The sequence below is a fragment of the Peromyscus eremicus genome, chromosome 23 (genome assembly GCF_949786415.1).
Source record: "Peromyscus eremicus chromosome 23, PerEre_H2_v1, whole genome shotgun sequence".
In the NCBI taxonomy this organism is placed as follows: Eukaryota; Metazoa; Chordata; class Mammalia; order Rodentia; family Cricetidae; genus Peromyscus; species Peromyscus eremicus.
Window position 1 is genome coordinate 39,035,837 of NC_081438.1, and position 19,013 is coordinate 39,054,849.

General features: G+C 46.4%; 1 protein-coding gene across 7 annotated transcripts in view; it reads right to left on the minus strand.

Moving 5' to 3' along the window:
• Positions 1-13,962, minus strand: part of Katnal1 (katanin catalytic subunit A1 like 1) — a 55,348-nt gene extending 41,386 nt beyond the window's left edge. The window contains exons 1-3 of one of the 7 annotated variants that reach the window (XM_059249227.1): positions 13,937-13,962; positions 4,229-4,404; positions 2,282-2,442 (exon numbers count right to left, since the gene is read on the minus strand). In XM_059249227.1, coding sequence (XP_059105210.1) covers positions 2,282-2,442; positions 4,229-4,390 — 323 coding nt within the window. In that variant the 5' untranslated portion in view covers positions 4,391-4,404; positions 13,937-13,962. The other 6 variants (XM_059249222.1, XM_059249225.1, XM_059249228.1 and 3 more) reach the window with 6 other exon arrangements.
• Between the last annotated feature and the right edge of the window lie 5,051 nt (positions 13,963-19,013).

Genomic DNA, 19,013 nt, shown 5'->3' on the forward strand with positions numbered 1-19,013 from the left:
CCTCCCTCATTGTCTCTATCAGCTATTTGCAGGGACACAAAAGTAACTAACACAGTGTGGAAGTCAGTCTCTTCCCAGGTGACACGCATGCTCAGATCGTCTCTAATCCACAGAGGACACAGACACACACCACGTACAAGAGCTATACATGAGGGAACTGCCCTAAGACTTTTGGGGTGTGTGTGTGTGTGTGCGCGCCATGAAAGCCAGAAGACCCCCAATCTGCAGGTGGCTGTGAGCCACCCAATGTGGGTGCTGGGCGCCCAGCCTGGGCCCTCTGCAAGAGCAGCACACACTAGCCATCTCCCCAGCACTCACATAGGAAAACAATTTTTTTTTTTCAATTTAGTGTGGAGAAGAAAGTCTGTCCATGCATTTATCTTTCCCTTTCAGTATTAGAAAAGGATTGGAGCCGGGCGGTGGTGGCGCATGCCTTTAATCCCAGCACTCGGGAGGCAGGGCCAGGCGGATCTCTGTGAGTTCGAGGCCAGCCTGGGCTACCAAGTGAGTTCCAGGAAAGGCGCAAAGCTACACAGAGAAACCCTGTCTCGAAAAACCAAAAAAAAAAGAAAAGGATTGGAAACAAGTATCACAATAAAAGCAATCCATGTTACGGGCATGTAAGAAGGGCAAACAACAGGAGGGCTGAGTTAGGCCCTGTAATGAGGGCAGTTTCTAGGTCGGCAATCATCAATGGGAAAATGTTAGCCACAGTTTTTATCCTTTGAGTCACAAATATTAGGTACTGTCTGTAGCTCTGCCTCCTGAAATCAATGATGGTGACCTAACCATTCAGAGCATGTACTCTAAAAGGTACATTTATTGTTAGCTCTTAGCTTTAAGCCAGAAGTATATTTGGGAATTAATGACTTCTAGGAAAAAATGAGGCATTCCATTAATTACATGTACGGGGACAATGTGGTGTTCTGACAGACCACAGTCCCTTTCTTTCTTCCTTCCTTTTTTTTTTTTTCTTCAGTATTTACTCTGGAGCTTGCCTGAGAACAATCATGACTCCTGAAATGGTGCCCTCTGAGGGTTGAGGGGTGCCTAAGCCCAAAACACATCATTTTCCTTAAAAAAAAATTCTCATCTAGTGCCTGCCTTTACTAGGGAAATCACAAACCACCTGTAACTCAGTAGAAGAAATTCTAAAAGAATTTAGGTGGGTGAGATGGTACAGAATGTCATCCTGGCACTTTGGAGGCTAATTCAGGAGAATCACAGAGACAGGCCAGCCTGGGCTACATGGCAAGTTCCATGACAGCCTGGTCTACATAGCAAGGCCATGTCTTAAAACAAAACAACAACAAAAATTAACCACTTTTCACAATCCTTTAAATGCTTTTGGAAAACTTTAAGAGAGCAGTTAGTTGAACAGATGAGCCCAGCTACTGGCCAAAGGAAAATGGATTTCCTATGGGACAGCACTGCCCCCAGCCCCACATCACAATGCAAGAGACAGAAGGGCAACCCAAAGACCTGATCTCAGGTCCCGCTCTAACTGGACTCACATAGCCAGCTCTCCCAGGCCTCGGTCTCCTAACTCATAAACAATGGAGTTGCTCAGTGTTGAACTCCATCCATGGGCAAGCCTCTGTGTCAGCAAAGGACATTTGCTGTGTGGTTTCTAAGTAAACAAAGTCTTGGCCCTGGCCTGACATCGCTTGCCCTCTAATCCTGAAGAGACAAGCAAATCCAACATGCCACCTGCAACCCCAGGCGACCAGAAAAATGCTTCAGTCAGCTGACAGGGACCTGAGGAAGACGAGCAGCTCAGAGGTGTGAATTTGGGAAGTCCTTGGAGAAAGAACACCTGTGCACAGACAGAAACCAGGAGAGAGGAGAAGAGAGCAGTGGAGTGGACAGGGTCAGAGGAGCTGGTGGGGATAAGCCTTACATGCCACCCCAGGAGTCAGACCTTTAAGCAATGATAGGCCAGCCACTGACAATTACAGGTGTCCCTTCCACACCAAGGCCCTGACAGCCCAACTAGATGAATCCAGTCTCCCTACTGCTCGCCTGAAGGGGTCAGTCTTCTCCAAAAACACCAAGGTATGGTGCTAGTCTAAAAAACTTCTCTTAACTGCTAAGCTGCCAGGCAGGTGACCACTGATTTGCCTCTTCCTTGACCGAACACAAGCTCTGGACCCCACAAGGAACAAGCATGGTAAGTATATTAAGCTTATGAGCCCCCAAAATGCTTCTGCGAAACTGTTCAAACAAAGCTTCACTATGAGTGCGGTTACCTAGACATTCCTATCGCCCGAGTCTCACTTACCTGTGCTCTGCAGGGACAGGGGGTGGCCAAACTGCTGGATCTCTAAATGGTTCATCTTGACAAGACACAGGGAAGTCTGGGGGCTTGTCGACTTTAAAGCTTTCTAACGTGCTGACGATACTCTTAACTTGTTCGTATTCTTCCAAGAGTTCCTGCCGTACCTTAAGAAAGGAGCCATTACGTTAGAAGTGCAAATAAATAAATTATACGAAGTGTAAGCTTTCTTAGTGTCAGTCAAAGTGTGCAAAATGAGTTACAGCAGCATGTGATAAACAGCTCTTCCGAGGGATGGAGCGGAGCAGCGGGTAAAGGGGCAAAGGCTGCATTGCATGCCTCTTCACCAAAGGAAAAGCTGTGTGTCTAACAAAGAATGTGCTATGCCAGGCGGTGGTGGCGCACGCCTTTAATCCCAGCGCTCAGGAGGCAGAGCCAGGCGGATCTCTGTGAGTTCAAGGCCAGCCTGGGCTACAGAAGGAGATCCAGGACAGGCCCCAAAACTACACAGAGAAACCCTGTCTTGAAACCGCCCCCCCAAAAAAAGATGCTGATTATTAACATAGTTTAAAATAAGCATTTACATCAGTAACAAGTTATTCACCCTAGACATCAAAGATACTATTCTAAATCTTTCAATATTCTTAGAGATTAAAATAAAATTGGTCAAAATTGTCACCTCCATTTCCCATCCCCACTGTCACTAAGCATGAAATGCTTGCCCTGAGTCTGGCCACTGCCAGATCCTGCAAAGGATCACACACCACCCAGCCTTACTTATGATCCCCTTCACCTCAGCCTCTTCTGGTCTTCAACTCTTTTGAGTCCTGGATAAGGTTTAGTTTGAACTAAGTCAAGATTTTCCCTACATTTAAAAAACATAACTGAGTACCTACTACGTGGAAAGTATTGTCTTCAAATTTGGCACCCATGCTAATTCTCAAAAGCAAACAATGACAGGGAAAGTTGTATTTATAAACTCATTTTTAACAATTATAGTAATCCTTTAGCCAGAAAGCACATTTAACCCCAAAGCAGAGCAGAAGAATTCTTCCCAGACCAGTACATTGAAAAGAACAGGAGGAGGCTGTCGAACCAAAGGAAGACCCCAGTGAGGGGGACCTGCCAGCGTGTGTGGTCACATAACACAATACACGCCAGGCCCCGTGCAAAGCTCACACGCCAGTATCTCAAGAGAAACATGCACCACCATGAAACACAAGCGCCCTGCCTGTGAGAGGCAAGAAAAATGGAGACCCAAGAATCTCAGCCCAGGTTACAGCAAGTGCGCTGCTCTTACTCAATGCAGTTTGGTAAATCTTATGCTGGAAACTAAGCCAAACTCATCCTCAACACTCAGTGACGCCCTCATCTCTGACTTGTGGAGAGAGGAAGGGAGGCCTTGGAAAGACACCACAGGAAACGAAGCTTCAAAGAGCTGTCTGACTTTGTACTTTTAATTTTAAAAGGATTTTAAGTTACAACAGTAATTGGGGAAATTATAATTCAAGTTTGCGTTAACTGTCCTATTATATAATCAAGTTGTATAGTCAAGAAGACAGAAACAATGTTAATGTCTTGATTAGATTACCAGCCCATTTGTATTTGTAAGGAGACTTTCAAGGAAAACTTTTATGAAATAGGTCAAAACCACAAACAAAAATGAGAGAGGAGACAGCAACAAGAGATAGCTAAGTTTAACAATTTCAAAATTAAGAAAGCCTTCAACTACAATTAAGCATCCTCAAAGATGAAAACGTATGGTCAGAAATACACAGACCATTGAGAAGGTAGTCCACCACAACCTCATGTAGAGTTAAATGTCAAACGTATTTCAGTATTCCGACTACTCAGAAGAACGTGTAAATTCTCCGGCTAACCTCCCGCCTCTGCTTCCTCAAGTTGACAGAACCCGGCCGCCATGGCACATGGGGCACTTGTGAGCTGCCCTACCTGATGCCACTTCCCTTTGACGGCCGGGTCTCTCACCGACTGGCAATGTCTCTGGATCTGCTGTATTACTCCCTGGTAATACACCATCGATGAGTCATAATTTCCCAGAAGTGCATACTCTCGCCCTTTCTTTGCGTTGTCACAAATCTCTGCCAAGTTCATCTTCTTTCAGATCCCTGAGGATAAAACACAATGCTTTTTGTAAGGTTCTTAGCACTGATTTTAAAACAATTATCAATTTTATAACATGTGCATCAAACTGGTTTGAAAGTCAAAATAGACATAAAACTTAACTGAATTTCCAACTCTGCAAATACACAGGAGGTCACAGACCATCCAGGGATATAACAGGGAGAACCACCTAGGTGATAGACAGCTGGCTGATTTATGAGGAACAGTGGACATGAGTGCCCCTTGCTCATTTATTACTGCCACCAACTCAGTCAGATATATCCACGATATATATTCTGTTCTGCTCAGCTACTTCTTTATAACATCGAAAGACATATACGAACATTGTTAAGTATCTTAACATTTGCTGTTTTAGCTGAGACCCTTGGACCCTAGGAGTAAAATTTTCACACTTCAGGTTATACTTTGGAGGACAGCCTACGGATGTCCACCATTATCCAGATGCCATAGCTGCATCATACAGCAAAGCTAAGTATGAATTAAACTGTGAGAGATGTCTGAATCTCAATTTGTCCTTCGTCTTCAGCACGCATCTCTTCTGCATAGGGAAGAGATGGTCAGATAACCCTCATGAGCTCTCTCTTCCACCGCTGAGCCATCTCCCCATCCTGACTGGTGCTGTCCTATCGGAACCGTCCATCTGATGCCAGAAAGGCCCTCTGAGCTTCGGTTTCTAGGCCAATCCTTCAGCTCAGCAATGCCAGCTTTTCTCTAGACTTTCTCAGAGTCTCCCAGTCACCCAAGGCTTCTCAGCTTAGGCACTTTCCTCCCAAGACCGTAAGCACACGAAGTCCTGAAATACAGAGGAAGGGACCCTAGGAGAGTACAAATTGCCCTACTATCTCCTGGAAGAGCAAGCCAACTAAATGAGTAATAAAGAAAGTAGAAATGTTCCTCCTGCCTTCCTAGGGAATTAATTACGCTTTAGTTTGGGTAGCCGGACTCTCCCAACATAGACAAAGGAATCAATCAGCTCTGGGCTCAAGTGAGAGACCATGCCTCAATACATAGGGTGAAAAGCGAAGGGGGACCCTGACGTCACTCTCTGACCACCACATGATTTGTTCACACACATGCCAATACACCTACACACATGCACACCCCCCAAACATGCATACACACATGCATGCACACCACACACATGCATTCACACCACACACATACACTTAAAAAATTTCAAAAAGAAGTGCCTAGAAGATCAGTAAATTACTTCTCTGAGTCTATCCAGGAGAATGTTTCCAGAGAAAAATCAACCTTGGGGAGAAGGCCTGCCCAGAATGTGGGTATCAGCATCTCACAGGCTGGGGACCCAGACAGAAAAGGACACATATTCTTTTTGCTCCCTGGGTGCCACAGCTCTGTCACCATGCCCTTCTGCCCTAATTCACTACCTCAAGAAGAACCGGAAGCATGGAGCCAGCCTGCCATCGACTGAGCCCCCAAACCATGAGCCCCCAAACCATGAGCGTCAAACCAGCGCCTCTTCCTTTAGGCTACGCATCACTCATATCTATCACAGCGAACAGTCCTGACTCTTGTTTATGACTAGCTAAGCCTCAATGAGGAGACCTGGGAGCACAAAGTTCCCCGTGAATTCTGTTCTTCTAGGGCTGCTGTCTGGCAAATTACTTATATTAATTCTGCTAACATGTACAGGTATACCATTATGTAGGAAAAATATTTTGCTATAACAAACGGGCTGGCATCCTTTTTTGTAAAGGTTCGGACAAACATTTAAATTCTAAGAGACTAACAAACAAAATAGAGGACAACAGATAAACAATTATGAGATAAAACTTTCTATATTCTATAGTGATAAAATTTAAAAATATAGATAGCAGTAACTCTGTAAAGCAGGTCTCCTAATGAAAAGAATCAACTTTCTTCAAAGCTTAGGACTGAGTTAGTGTTCCCTGCCTTCAATCACACGTACCAGGCCATTGACACTGGTTTTTAATAATGCTGTACATATTTCATCTGTGAAGTCTTTTCTTAAATGACTAGGTGTAAGCCAATTTGGTCCTTCCACCTAATGTTAGCAAACTGCAGCCACGTGATTTCCAGTCAGCATAGTCACTGTTCAGAGAGTATTTAAACAATGCATTCTGCAGATTATTCAAGACCAATAAATGATTAAGCTGAAAAGAACTTCAACAACACAGTTAAATGGATATCTAATATGAAAGTTTGCATCAAAGTCTGGAAATGATGCTAAAGCCAGTCTGAGAAGTCTCAGAATGCTGGGAGCCACTATGAGAAAGAATGGAGATATCAGCCAGGCAGTGGTGGTGCACGCCTTTAATCCCAGCACTTGGAAGGCAGAGACAGAAGGATCTCTGAGTTCGAGGCCAGCCTGGTCCACAGAGAGTGTTCCAGGACAGCCAGGGATACACAAAGAAACCCTTGAAAACAAAAACAAAACAAAAAGAATGGAGATATCACTTCTTTCTGACCATGTGGACAGCTGAACAACACTGACAGTGTGTAGAAACACTAATTGCATAGCAAGACTTCTCCTGCAGTCTTGGCTTTGGCATAAACACCTGTTCCGTCTTGGAATGTGTAGGGTGGATTCATTAAGAAATATTACCGGGTTTATGGCAAAAGCAAGCCCTTGGTGTTCAATAAGAGTGGCCGAGGGCAGTTGCTCTCCTTCTGACAACCTCCCACCTCTACCCTAAGCTGAAAACCTGCCTGTTGCTAAGCCATCAGGAGGCTGTGTGGCGAACAAGGGAGGGTGTTGCTCCTGCTCTTGACACAAGCCTACGGAACTGACAACAGCTAATTCCATAACGGAATTCCAGACACTGACCCCATACAGACCCTGACTACGGGATAGATACATATCTGCAAAACACCAAAGAATTAATGACAGATAACCACAAGCTTCACCTGGCTCACATTTTCATAGCATCATAACCATGTCCACCTGAGCTCATTTCCATTCTACAGATGTTTACAAGCATCCTTCTAATGTAGCTTTGAAGATTCAAGTTGTATGGAATTGATGCTCTGGTGTCTTGAAAACTCTGTATGTGTCCTCGATGCCCCCAACACACAATGTTGGTTCAAACTCACTTTTCAATCACTTCAAGCTCAGCGATGACTTCCCAAGTAAACAACTGAGCAGTATTGCTAACATCTGCCGTCTTATGAAGAGCCAAGGAAAACCACTGAAAATCATTTCTTTGGGTTTTTAATTGATTAATGGTGCCCTCAACGCTTCGAGCAACCGTTCATGCCAAAAGGCTAATCATTTTAAACAAGTTTATTTTCTCCAGACACAATTCTGTGCCTGCTGCAATCCAACTCCCCATTGGTCAACGACTTCCTGGCTTGGCTAACAAACGAGCCGTTTGTAAAGTGCCCAGCAGCACGGCTTCGTTCCCACTTTTCAAATCTGTGAAGAGACTCGATCCATGTTAAAGCTTGCTGGTTCCACCGGCCTTTGCAATCTTAGGGTCCGTTGTGTTGTGCTCACTCTGGTGACAGTGGTGACCGCCCCCTCCAGTACAGCCCCCACATTGTGCTCACTCTGGTGACAGTGGTGACTGTCCCCCTCCAGCACAGCCCCCGCATTGTGCTCACTCTGGTGACAGTGGTGACTGTCCCCCTCCAGCACAGCCCCCACATTGTGCTCACTCTGGTGACAGTGGTGACTGTCCCCCTCCAGCACAGCCCCCACATTGTGCTCACTCTGGTGACAGTGGTGACTGTCCCCCTCCAGCACAGCCCCCACATTGTGCTCACTCTGGTGACAGTGGTGACTGTCCCCCTCCAGCACAGCCCCCACATTGTGCTCACTCTGGTGACAGTGGTGACTGTCCCCCTCCAGCACAGCCCCCACATTGTGCTCACTCTGGTGACAACGCTACGTCCCCACTGTCCCTCTCCAGCACAGCCCCTGTGTCACCACACAAGCACACTGCCTCGTCCTCGCCTCACAGCGCTCTAAATATTCCAAATGCACGTTTCCACCTCTTCTTGTTCTGACAGGAGTGTGCACTGATAAAAATAATAATTTAGGTGTCAAGTTCAGCACCGCGACTCGGCTGACAGCGTATCCCGCACTTGTATAGCACCTGTGCAAACGGCACTTGCTCTCTGACACAGTACTTAACTCTGCCATTCCAGAGAGGCAGCCATAAGCGGTACATCCCCAGCTGAGTGGGGCTGCATCCCAACACCACTGATGTTCAGACACTGGAATCGGAATCTCCTTCCATTCCTGTGAGTTATCAACTATTAGAAAAGGGCAAAGTCACCCTAGTTCGTGGGTCTTTCAAGAATAGCCTGCTGGGTACTGGCCCCTGGACTGCAGTTTGCTGGAGCCTGCTCAGAGACCCCACCTTTCATTTGAGGGCACGAGGGATGAAACCCCCAAAGAGGCAGCAAGAAAAAACATGATAAAGAGAAGAAATCATGCCAGAAGAGGTGGGTCATGACTTTAATCCCAGCATTCTGAGGCTGAAGCAGGTGATCTCTGAGTTCGAGGACAGCCTCATTTATATAGTGAGTTCTAAGTAGCCAAAGCTACAGAGTGAGACCCTGTCTCTAAAATAAAGTGAAATGTGAATAAATCAATCAAAAAAATTTAAAAAACAGAAAAAAAAATACAAAACACTTCAATCTGGCCAAAAGGAGATTCTTCAGAAAGCTCAATAAAATCAAGAAGCTTCTAGTGATGCTGGCTAGGAAAAGGGGGAAATATTACCAAAATCGGAAATGAAGGAGGGCTAGCACTACAAACTTCAAAGAGAGTGAAAGGCCGAAGAACTTACTGAAACAGACAAGTCTGTGAGGTCACAACAGACCAAAGCCACTCCAGAAACATTAAGAGTGACTTCAACTGTCCGCGTTTGTCAGGGAAACCAAGTGTACTATTTACGACCTCCCCAAAATACTCCAGACCCAACAGCCTCTCATGTGAGTACTGAAGACTGTCTTTGGTTGTTTTTACTCTTTACTCTTTGGGGGGCCCACCACCCAGCTCCCAATAAATCACATAGGGAGGCTTATTATTACTTATGAATGCCCGGCCTTAGCTTGGCTTGTTTCTAGCCAGCTTTCCTTAACTTGAATTATCCCAGCTACCTTTTCCCACTGGGCTTTTACCTTTCTCTTAACGTCTCTATATCTTACTTTCACTCTTACTCCGTGGCTGGGTAGCTGGCCCCTGATGTCCTCCTCCTTCCTTTTCTCATTCTGTGATCCCTCTTGCTTTTTTTCTCCTATTTATTCTCAATGCCTGCCAGCCCCACTTATTTCTCTCTCCTGCCTTGCTATTGGCTGTTCAGCTCTTTATTAGTCCAATCAGGTGTCTTAGGCAGGCAAAGTAACACAGCTTTATAGAGTTAAACAAATGCAACATAAAAGAATGCAACACATCTTTGCATCATTAAACAAATGTTTCACAGCATAAACGAATGTAACACATCTTAAAATAATATTCCACAACAAAAGACACTCTCCAGAAAGAGGCAAAAATATTTTCAACTCATATTTGAAGACTGTCACTGATTCTAAAACCAGACATAAGGAAACTACACGCCAATATTCCTCATGATCATAGATACAAATTGTTTACTTTTGAACCAGTTCTGCACTACATACCAAAGGTCTCCCCTGGTCTCCGTGGACAGCCTCAAGCTCTTCTAAGTGGTTGTGGAAACTGCACCAGTGCCTGGGTCATGAGTTGGACACGCCTAGTTTGAAGTCTCTGGCTCATGACTTTGGACAAGCTCTCTAAACCCACTTCATCACCGCTAAGCAACAGTAACTGCTTCGCATTTTCCCTGTGAGGCTTAAATAAGGACTTCAATGCAGACCACTGTGTAGAGTGCCTCACACAGATAAGTATTCAGTAAACAGAATCATTCTTATTGAAATTACTGTTCCTACCACACAACTGTGAGGAAATGAATGTGTGCTGTGTAGGAGATGGCCATCTTCTATTCATCTCCTTGGTCCCACTGCCTGACATAAAAGCTGGCAGTGGAATAATCTTACATTTCTTTTAATGAATACATTTATAATACCTCAAGTCTCTACACTATATAAGATCTCTCCTTCATCCTCACAGCCTATTTTGCCTCCTTATACAAAAAAAAAGCATTACTTTAAAATTTAAAGATATCAGCACAATTGAGAGAAAAATAAGTTTAGTGCTCCTGATCTTATTTTTGCTGTTATTTCTAAAAACATACATTCAATAATAAGTCTATAACTCTGTCAAGAACGTCCCAACTTACCCCATATAGTACCAAATGTGAGGTTATCTATCTATCGGAAACCTTAAAGGATGCTGAGGGCCAGTCTTCCAATCTGTCAGCTTCCTTCCCACTAGGCCTTAGACTCAGCTCTTGTGGCTAAGCTGTGTTCCACAGCGCGGCATTTAAAATAGTAATAATAATTTTTTGAAAGATAGGGCACAGCACGTTTCATTCGGAAAACACGCTCCTCAGAAATCCTGAATATATATATCATATATATGATATATATATTCATATATATATATATCAAATATATATATGATAACCAAGGAAAATAATGTCACACGTTGTCTTTAAAAACTATTTGCTTTAAAAGTTAACTAACCATTTAAAGTTTAACTAGACTTCAAAGTAGAACCAAAATATGTGTGAGCAACATTCAGGCTGGTGAATGGGGAGCGGAGGGGGAAGGGACGGTCATTAGTCCACAATATTGAACCTCATAGCTAAAATGCAAAACGGTTTTTTTTTTTTAAAGAAAGAAAGAAAGAAATACCAGACACCGCCAGATAACAGTAGCATCGTTCATCCGCTCTCACTCTTATCCTTTTAAATATTACTGTCCTCTGCACACACATCAATGAATGGGTTTAATATGCCAACAGCGCTGAGCTACTTGAAAATAAGCAGAAATACCTAGAAGTTCACGGGGAAAGGCAAAGGGCCTTTTAAGGACGGGTTCGTCGGGTCTCTCATCCACCTTGTGCCATACATACGGTTCTGCACCGAGAGGCAGCGCCCTGGGAGGCCCAGGCCCCGCGAGGTGGCGATGGGGCGGGGCCGCGAGTGCGGTGGCTGCGGGGGCCCGAGCGCAGCACCCCGGCCCACGGCTCACCTGCGCTTCCCCAGCCTTCCCGACGCACCCTGCCCGGTTCAGCGACCACCCCGGAACCCCCTGCAGACAAAGAGCCCCATTAACGCTCTCGGGTCCGCTCCCAGTTTATCAGTCGGCCGCCGCGCTCGGGACCGCTGGGCTTTGTAGTTCTCGGGACCGAGTCACCCAGCCGCAGCGGCGAGCCACCCAACTACAAGACCCATGATGCCCCGCGACCGAGGCGACTGTCCCCCGCGGCTCTCGGACTTGCCCTCCGGGGGAGCGGCCTAGTGTCCGGCCGCTAAGGGGATGCGGACTGGGACTGCCCACCTGGGCGCCGCAGCCCGGCTCTCCCGGTCACGCCGGGCCCTCGGGCTCACCACCTAGATCCTGTAGGTCAGGGCTGTCAAGAGGTGGGGCGGGGCCGGGCCCCGCCAGCCGCCGCCCGGAGTCCGTTAGTTCGCGGCCTGGGCGGGGAGGCGGCGGCGCACGGTTGCCATGGCAGCCGCGGCAGCGCTGGGGGGAGAGGGTGATGAGGTTGAATCAGCGTCTGGGAGGAGCCTGGGGAGCTCGGCTGCGGGCTAGGATGCGCAGGGGCGAGGGTTGCGAGCACGGAGACCTCACCGGGCGCGATGGGAGCCCGAGACCCTAGGCAGGGCGTGCTGCACTGCCACATTCGCGCAGGACGTGTGCGGCGGCGGCCGAGCGCTCGGCCCGTCCATCTAAGGACGCGACCTCGCCGAGAGCCAGCCCCACTCCTGCCGTGCTCCGGGGAGCGGAGTGGGAGCGAGCCATTGCAGAAGATGGCGTGTGCGCACAGCCTGCAGGAATATTCGGGACTCGTTGGAACTCGTGAATGGCACTGAACCCCACCCATCGAATTCGAAGCTATGATGTGCCTTAGGCAGTCGTTCGCCGACTCTCCAGGATCATCAGTGTAGTGTGGGCCGGGATTAACAACCTGGGCTTCTCACACAGCGTCCAAGTTAACTGCTTGGCCGCTGATGACTCAGGCACCTTCCCTATCCGCTCTGATGTCTTAGTCTGCAAAATAGAGATATCCCTCCGTTCCTGTAAGAAACTTCAATACTGATGAAGCAGTATCAAAGTCTGGCATCTCACAAATAGCTTTCAGATACTAGTTAATCCATCCGCTCGTGATAAAAGTCAAAATATTTGGCTAGCTGTTGAAGGTGGGATGGCTGAGGAGGAAGCTGTCCTGTACTGATTAAAAAGTGCTGTATCTTGCTAAAGATTTAGGTCAGGGAAGTGTCTGTAGTTGTCAGACTCATGGAATGGAACAGTTCAGATTTGCACGTTTTACTGTATTCAAATTTACCTTAAAGGGAATGTAATGTCAGAGCTCTGATAGAAACCCTAGGGATATTCTAGGCCCAATCTCCAGCTTTTATAGATGAGGAAATTAAGAAATCAATAAAGGAAGAGGTGAATTACTGGCCTTGATATTTTCCCATAATGTCTTTTGAGAAATTAGGGCTGAGAATGTAGCTCATTTGTTAGAGTCCTTATCTAGGAAGAACCTGCAGGAAGCCATGGGTTTGATCCGCACCACCACATGCTGGCACATACCTGTAACCCCAGCACTCAGGAGAATGCAGGCCAGAGGATCAGGTGTTCAGGATCAACCTCAGCTACACAGAGTTAAAGGCCAGCTTGGGGTATGTGAGAGCCTGTCTGCTGCGGGCCGCAGGAATATATTATAAGAACTCAGCTGGTTATGGCAAAGTCACTACCTGGAGGGATCAGGGAATTCCTCCAGAGGAAGCCAAATTCCAAGGATCTTTTGGTGTTACTTGGCTTGTTATATATCAGCTGTATTCTGTTATGAAAATCATGTGTGCCTTCATAGTTTTCCCAATTGACTTTTCCCTAAGAAGGGCTAACAGTGTGGACTGATCACTCTCTGGACATACACATTCCAGGTATTTGGAGAACAGCCTCAGGAAAGGCTTCCTCTGGAATCAGATATCTCCCTTGGCCACTTTCAAGGACTAGCAGTAATAACAGTCCACATGCAAGTCTCCTGATTTAAGGCAAATCCTTGTGAGGAGACACCGTCTAGGTCAGGTGGACGTTAAGTAATAGCTTTACACAATTCAGCTCGGACCCTCCTTTCTTACAGCCTTACTAACTTTATAGACCTCTATCTCCTTACTCACCCACTTCTAGGAATATTTAGATAACCTTCTGCGCTGACAGCAATGCTCAGCCAGAACCCCAGTTCAAGCCTCCCTGTAATTATCGTCATTGGCAGCATCCGGCCAGGTCCATCCCCAGATGGAGGAGAATACTTTATCAGAGATACCTCTGTATTCTCTAAGAACAGACTTAGAGAATCCAGGCTACCTGTTTGAGAAGGCCTGGCGGATGTGCCAATTAAGCCTTACTTCCTCCTTTCCCAAACCTTACCTTTAGTTCCAGATCTCCCTTTAACTATCACCAGAGGCATCTAGTGGTACACAGGTTGCCTAGCAACTGAGCACACTTTCCCCCACCCTGGGGTTGCAAACGATAATTAACGGTTACTGCCTCTCAATGTGATTCTTTTTTTTTTTTTTTTTTTTTTTCTTGAGACAGGGTTTCTCTGTGTAGCTTTGCGCCTTTTCCTGGAACTCACTTGGTAGTCCAGGCTGGCCTCGAATTCACAGAGATCCGCCTGGCTCTGCCTCCCGAGTGCTGGGATTAAAGGCGTGCGCCACCACCGCCCAGCTCAATGTGATTCTTATCACCCCTCCGTTTGACCCTGGAAGCCTGGCTTTGCACTGCTAAGAGAATACTGCTTTTAAGTGTATATATACCGGGACTTCCAAGGCCCGGGGGTTGGGGGGGGAGGCGGCGCACAGAGAAGGAAAAATAATGGAAGAACTAGATGGGTAAGAACTTGAGAGGAACAAACTGAGACAGGGAAGAACTAGATTGAAAGGCTAGAAAAGAGTACTAGAGGAACGAGATGGAAGATGAAGAAGAGTCAGATGGGAAAGCCCCAGCTGGGTAAGAACAAGGTGAAAAGGACCTAGATGAGGCAGAATTAAGACGAGAGAATTAAGATAGAACTTAAGAGGGAGCAGTAGATGAACAGAGAGAAATCAGGCAAGAAAGGAGCTAGGCACGAGAACAGAACTGAAGCTGCGTATATGTGGATGTTATGCCAGAGGAATTAAAGCAAGTGGACTATAGAGCTCAGTGTGCTGAGATTCTATTTCCTAAAAATAGTCCTCGCCGTTAGTAGTTCTCTCTCCTGAGCCCCTGGAGTGTATAATATTGAGACTGGTCCCTCTAATATTACACAAGACCTGTCAGAGAAAAAAGGACAGATAAAGTATGATGGAGCTGGGTATAGTGGCTTACAACTACCTGTAATTTCAGAACTTGGGAGACTGAGGCAGGAGGCTTACCTCAAATGTGAGGTCAACCTGGGCTACAAGGTGAGACTGTCTCGAAAAGGTGGGGAAGAAAAAAAAGGGGGTTGAAAGAGCATGCTGCTGTTTGTCAGAGTCTCCTGTCACGGGGGTCTGGTTAAAATTGGTTCAAGTCTCTTGCCTGCCTCTGTGGAGATGCCCGGTCTAAGAGAGACACAGTCTCGGGGTCACCTCTGGTTCAGAGTTCTTTCTCTGACCACTTAAGGCTTCCTTCCTCACATCTTACCTGCAATCTCTCCCTCTCTCTCTCTCCCTCTCTCTCTCTCTCTCTCTCTCTCTCTCTCTCTCTCTCTCTCTCTCTCACACACACACACACACACACACACACACACACCCCTAAAATTAGAAATCCTTCCTCTTAAAGGTCCTTTGTTTCCTCCCCTTGCATTTTCGTCCACCAACTCCTCTCCCTTCAGCAGAAGCCACAACTTGCCCCACCCACCATTTCTACAGGGCCGTCCCTGTAGAAATGTGCGTCCTCTCTTTATGCAGCATTTCCCCATCTCCCAGCCAGGGTTTTCATGACTACCTACCATTACTAGCCTGGTTACCAAAGTATTTTCCGACACAGACAGAGAAAGTGCCCCCCCCAAAGGATCACTCGTCCAGGAATTACAGGGTTGTTTCCCCCCCCCCCAGGGGCTGTGGAGATGGCACAGTACATGAAGCGTTTGTCTTGAAAACAACACAAGGCCTTGAATTCAGTGCCCAGAAGGAATGGGGCGGAAAAAGCCAGGTGTGGCCGCGCAGTTTGAACTCCAGCCCTGGGGAGGCCAAGCCTAGCCTCCGTGGTGAGCTCTGGGCCAGTGAGAGATTCTGAAAGGGAAAAAGTAAACAGAGGGATGGTGGCACCAGAGGAACAGCTGTCTGGGCACCTCTGACCTCCATGTGCGTTTGTACACGCGCACACACACACACACACACACACGCACGCACGCACACACACACCCACACACACACACACACACACACACACACACATTTTCACATCACAGCATACATCCCCATATTCTGTTGATTTAGTCCATATGCACATGACCTGTCTATCTCCATAGTGGTTGTGATTATTAATACTGTTACTACATCTGTGAGAGTGCTTTGTCTAATAGAAGTGTGAAAGCAGATGAAAATAGCTAGAAGCTGTTCGAAAGAGAAAGAAATCAGAACTCTGTATGCGTCTAGCTTATAGAAAAGTGACAGCGTTTAATTCATAAAGTCCAGGACAAAATCCGCAGCAGAATGACATCTTTAGAGAAGCAGCACTTGGACCTGTCACCTGTCACATTTTCTCCACAGCTCTGAATATCTAATGAGCATGTAGATTCTTTTTTACTCGAGAAAGTGATACTGATCTGCTCCCAGCTGAACACATGTTTTTGTAGTAGGAATGAGGGTCACCTGATCCATCCGTCCCTCATAAAGTTTTCCTTGTGGCCATCACTTGTCTCTGCAAGGCAGCTGGCCAGGGTTGTAGTGCAATCTGCATCCATGAAAAGGACACCGAAGACAAGATTCTGATGCCTGGCTGCCTTGATTTTCAGTGCCAGGATCGCAGAACATCAGCTTAGTGGGACAAGCCATTTGGGAACAGGTGACAGCAGAGACATCAGACAGCTGCTCGTGCCAGCTAGGGTGGGTGATCGTGAAGGCCATTAGCCACTGAGGCATAGCCAAAAGGCCCCAAGGAGCTTGGGAGGAATAAGAACCAACAACAAACTTTTTCATATTTCGCCAGATACTTTGTGTCTTAGTTACTGTTCTATTGCTGTGAAGAGACACCATGACCAAGGTTACTTATAAAAGAAAACATTTAACTGGAGTTTCAGGGTTATTAGTCCATGATCATCACCACTAGAAGCATTGCAGCAGGTAGGCAGGCATGGCACTGGAGCAGTAGCCAAGAGCTTATATACTGAGACAACAACCACAAGGCAGAGAGAGAGAGAAAGCTAACAGGACATGGGCGTTTGAAACCTCAAAGCCCATCCCCAGTGACACACCTCCTCCAACAAGGCCATGCCTCCTAATCCTTCTCAAACAGTTCCACCAACTGGGGACCACCTATTCAAATATGTGAGCCTATGGAGGCCATTTTCATTCAAACCACCACACTCTTTGTTATTAAAGTGATCATTAACACTGTGCAAAACCAACCCCAAAACTGGAGTTGGAAAGTTAATTAATCTAGCACTCTTATAAGGAGACATAACATGTCTGATGCAGTCACATGTTCCTCTTGGGGTCTTGGTCTTCTTAGCCTTAGCTTTTGATGTTGTTGTTCACCCATTGTGGTGACCCATGGCCCTTGTTCTCCTCAGAGCCCCCTTCTGTCGATTATATTCTTCCCCAACTCCTCTACCAGTTCCAAAAGTCTCACCTCCACACCTCTCCCTTTTCCAGGGTTTCACCTCGCAACTCTCGTGGATGCTCTCCTTCTGGTCCTGATGCCCAACTCTCAGAATCACACCAAGCAGGCCCTGTGCATCCTTGCCTGGTTCCTTTGCTTCTGTTCACCTGTGTGGCCACCCTTGACATCCTACCTGTCCTGCAAAAGTTAACTGAGGCTTTACATGAACTCTTCTCAGATATCATTTCTGCTCCTAATCATCTCCACTCACAGTATCTCCTGCCATTCACTCACTTATCAAGAAACCTACTGTCTCTCTGTCTGGTGATAGCCATCTATTTTTTATTAATTGGCTTTTGGAGTTTCTCCTTGCTATATTTGAAACTTTTCTGTGTATTTTTGGGTATTCTCCAAATGCCATCAAAGAAAGAGAGAGAGAGAGAGAGAGAGAGAGAGAGAGAGAGAGAGAGAGACAGAGAGAGAGAGAGAGAAAGAAAGAAAGAAAGAAAGAAAGAAAGAAAGAAAGAAAGAAAGAAAGAAAGAAAGAGGAAGAAAGAGGACACAGGTGTATAGGGGTGCACATGTGCATACATACATGTAGAGGGCCAGAAGTCACCCTCAAGTATCATTCCTCAGGTACCATACACCTTGTTTCTTTGAGACAGGGTCTCTTCTCTCACTGGCCTGGAACTCACCACACAGTTTGGGCTGACTGGCCTGGGAGCCTCCAGAGATCTGCCTCCTAGAGCTGGAATTACAAGTGTATCACCAGGCCCAGCTTCTTTCATATGGGTTCTGGGGCCTCAAACTATGTCTCCATGCTTCTTCAGCAAACACTTACCAACGAATACATTTATAGACGGTCCCTTAATTTTCCTATAGTACCTCCTCCTAAGACTAAGGCAGTCCCCATTGTCTGGGACGATTTTGTGCAAAGGTCACCAGTGGATAATGATGAATCATGTATGCTGTTTTTCCCCCAAAGACATGCTGTGATTGAGTTTAGTTTATAAATTATCCATGGTAAGAGATTAACAATAATAATAGACTAGAATAATGATACTATAATGAAATTACCTAAAACTTACAAATTGTATGGGTTTGGTGGCCCGCACCTTTAATCCTTAGGAGGCAGAGGCAGGCAGATCTCTGTGCATTTGAGGCCAGCCTGGTCCACATAGTGAGTTCCAGGCAAACTAGTGTTACATAGTGAGACTCCCTCCCCCCCCCCCAACTTTTTAAAATTTTCTCTGGAATTTTCCATTTCACATTGTGAACCTTTGTTGACTATAGGTAAGAAAGTCACCTCAGGAATAAATGGAAGTCACTGTATACAAAACTTCTGTGACCACTTAATATAAATATCCCTGGAGCTTGGGGAAATAGGTCCCCACATGTACCCAGCAGGGGGTACCGGGCAGTCATGTCTCTGTGAGAGGAGGCAGTAGGAGAAGCATTCAATGCTGGAGCTTCTGTCCTCCCAGGCTGGAGCACTTTCTTCACTGCATCATGGCCTGCACACGGGTCACAGGTCATCAATGTGACAGAGCTCATGTAGCTGGCCTGGATCCATGTGAACCAGACTAGCCTCGGACTTGGGGTCCTCCTGCTTCAGCCTCCAGGAATGCTGGGATTACAAGTGTGTGCTGCTGTCCCGACATTTTAGTAATTCCAATGTGAGCAACAAGGTCGAGAACAGAGAGGTGCACAATTCAAAGTC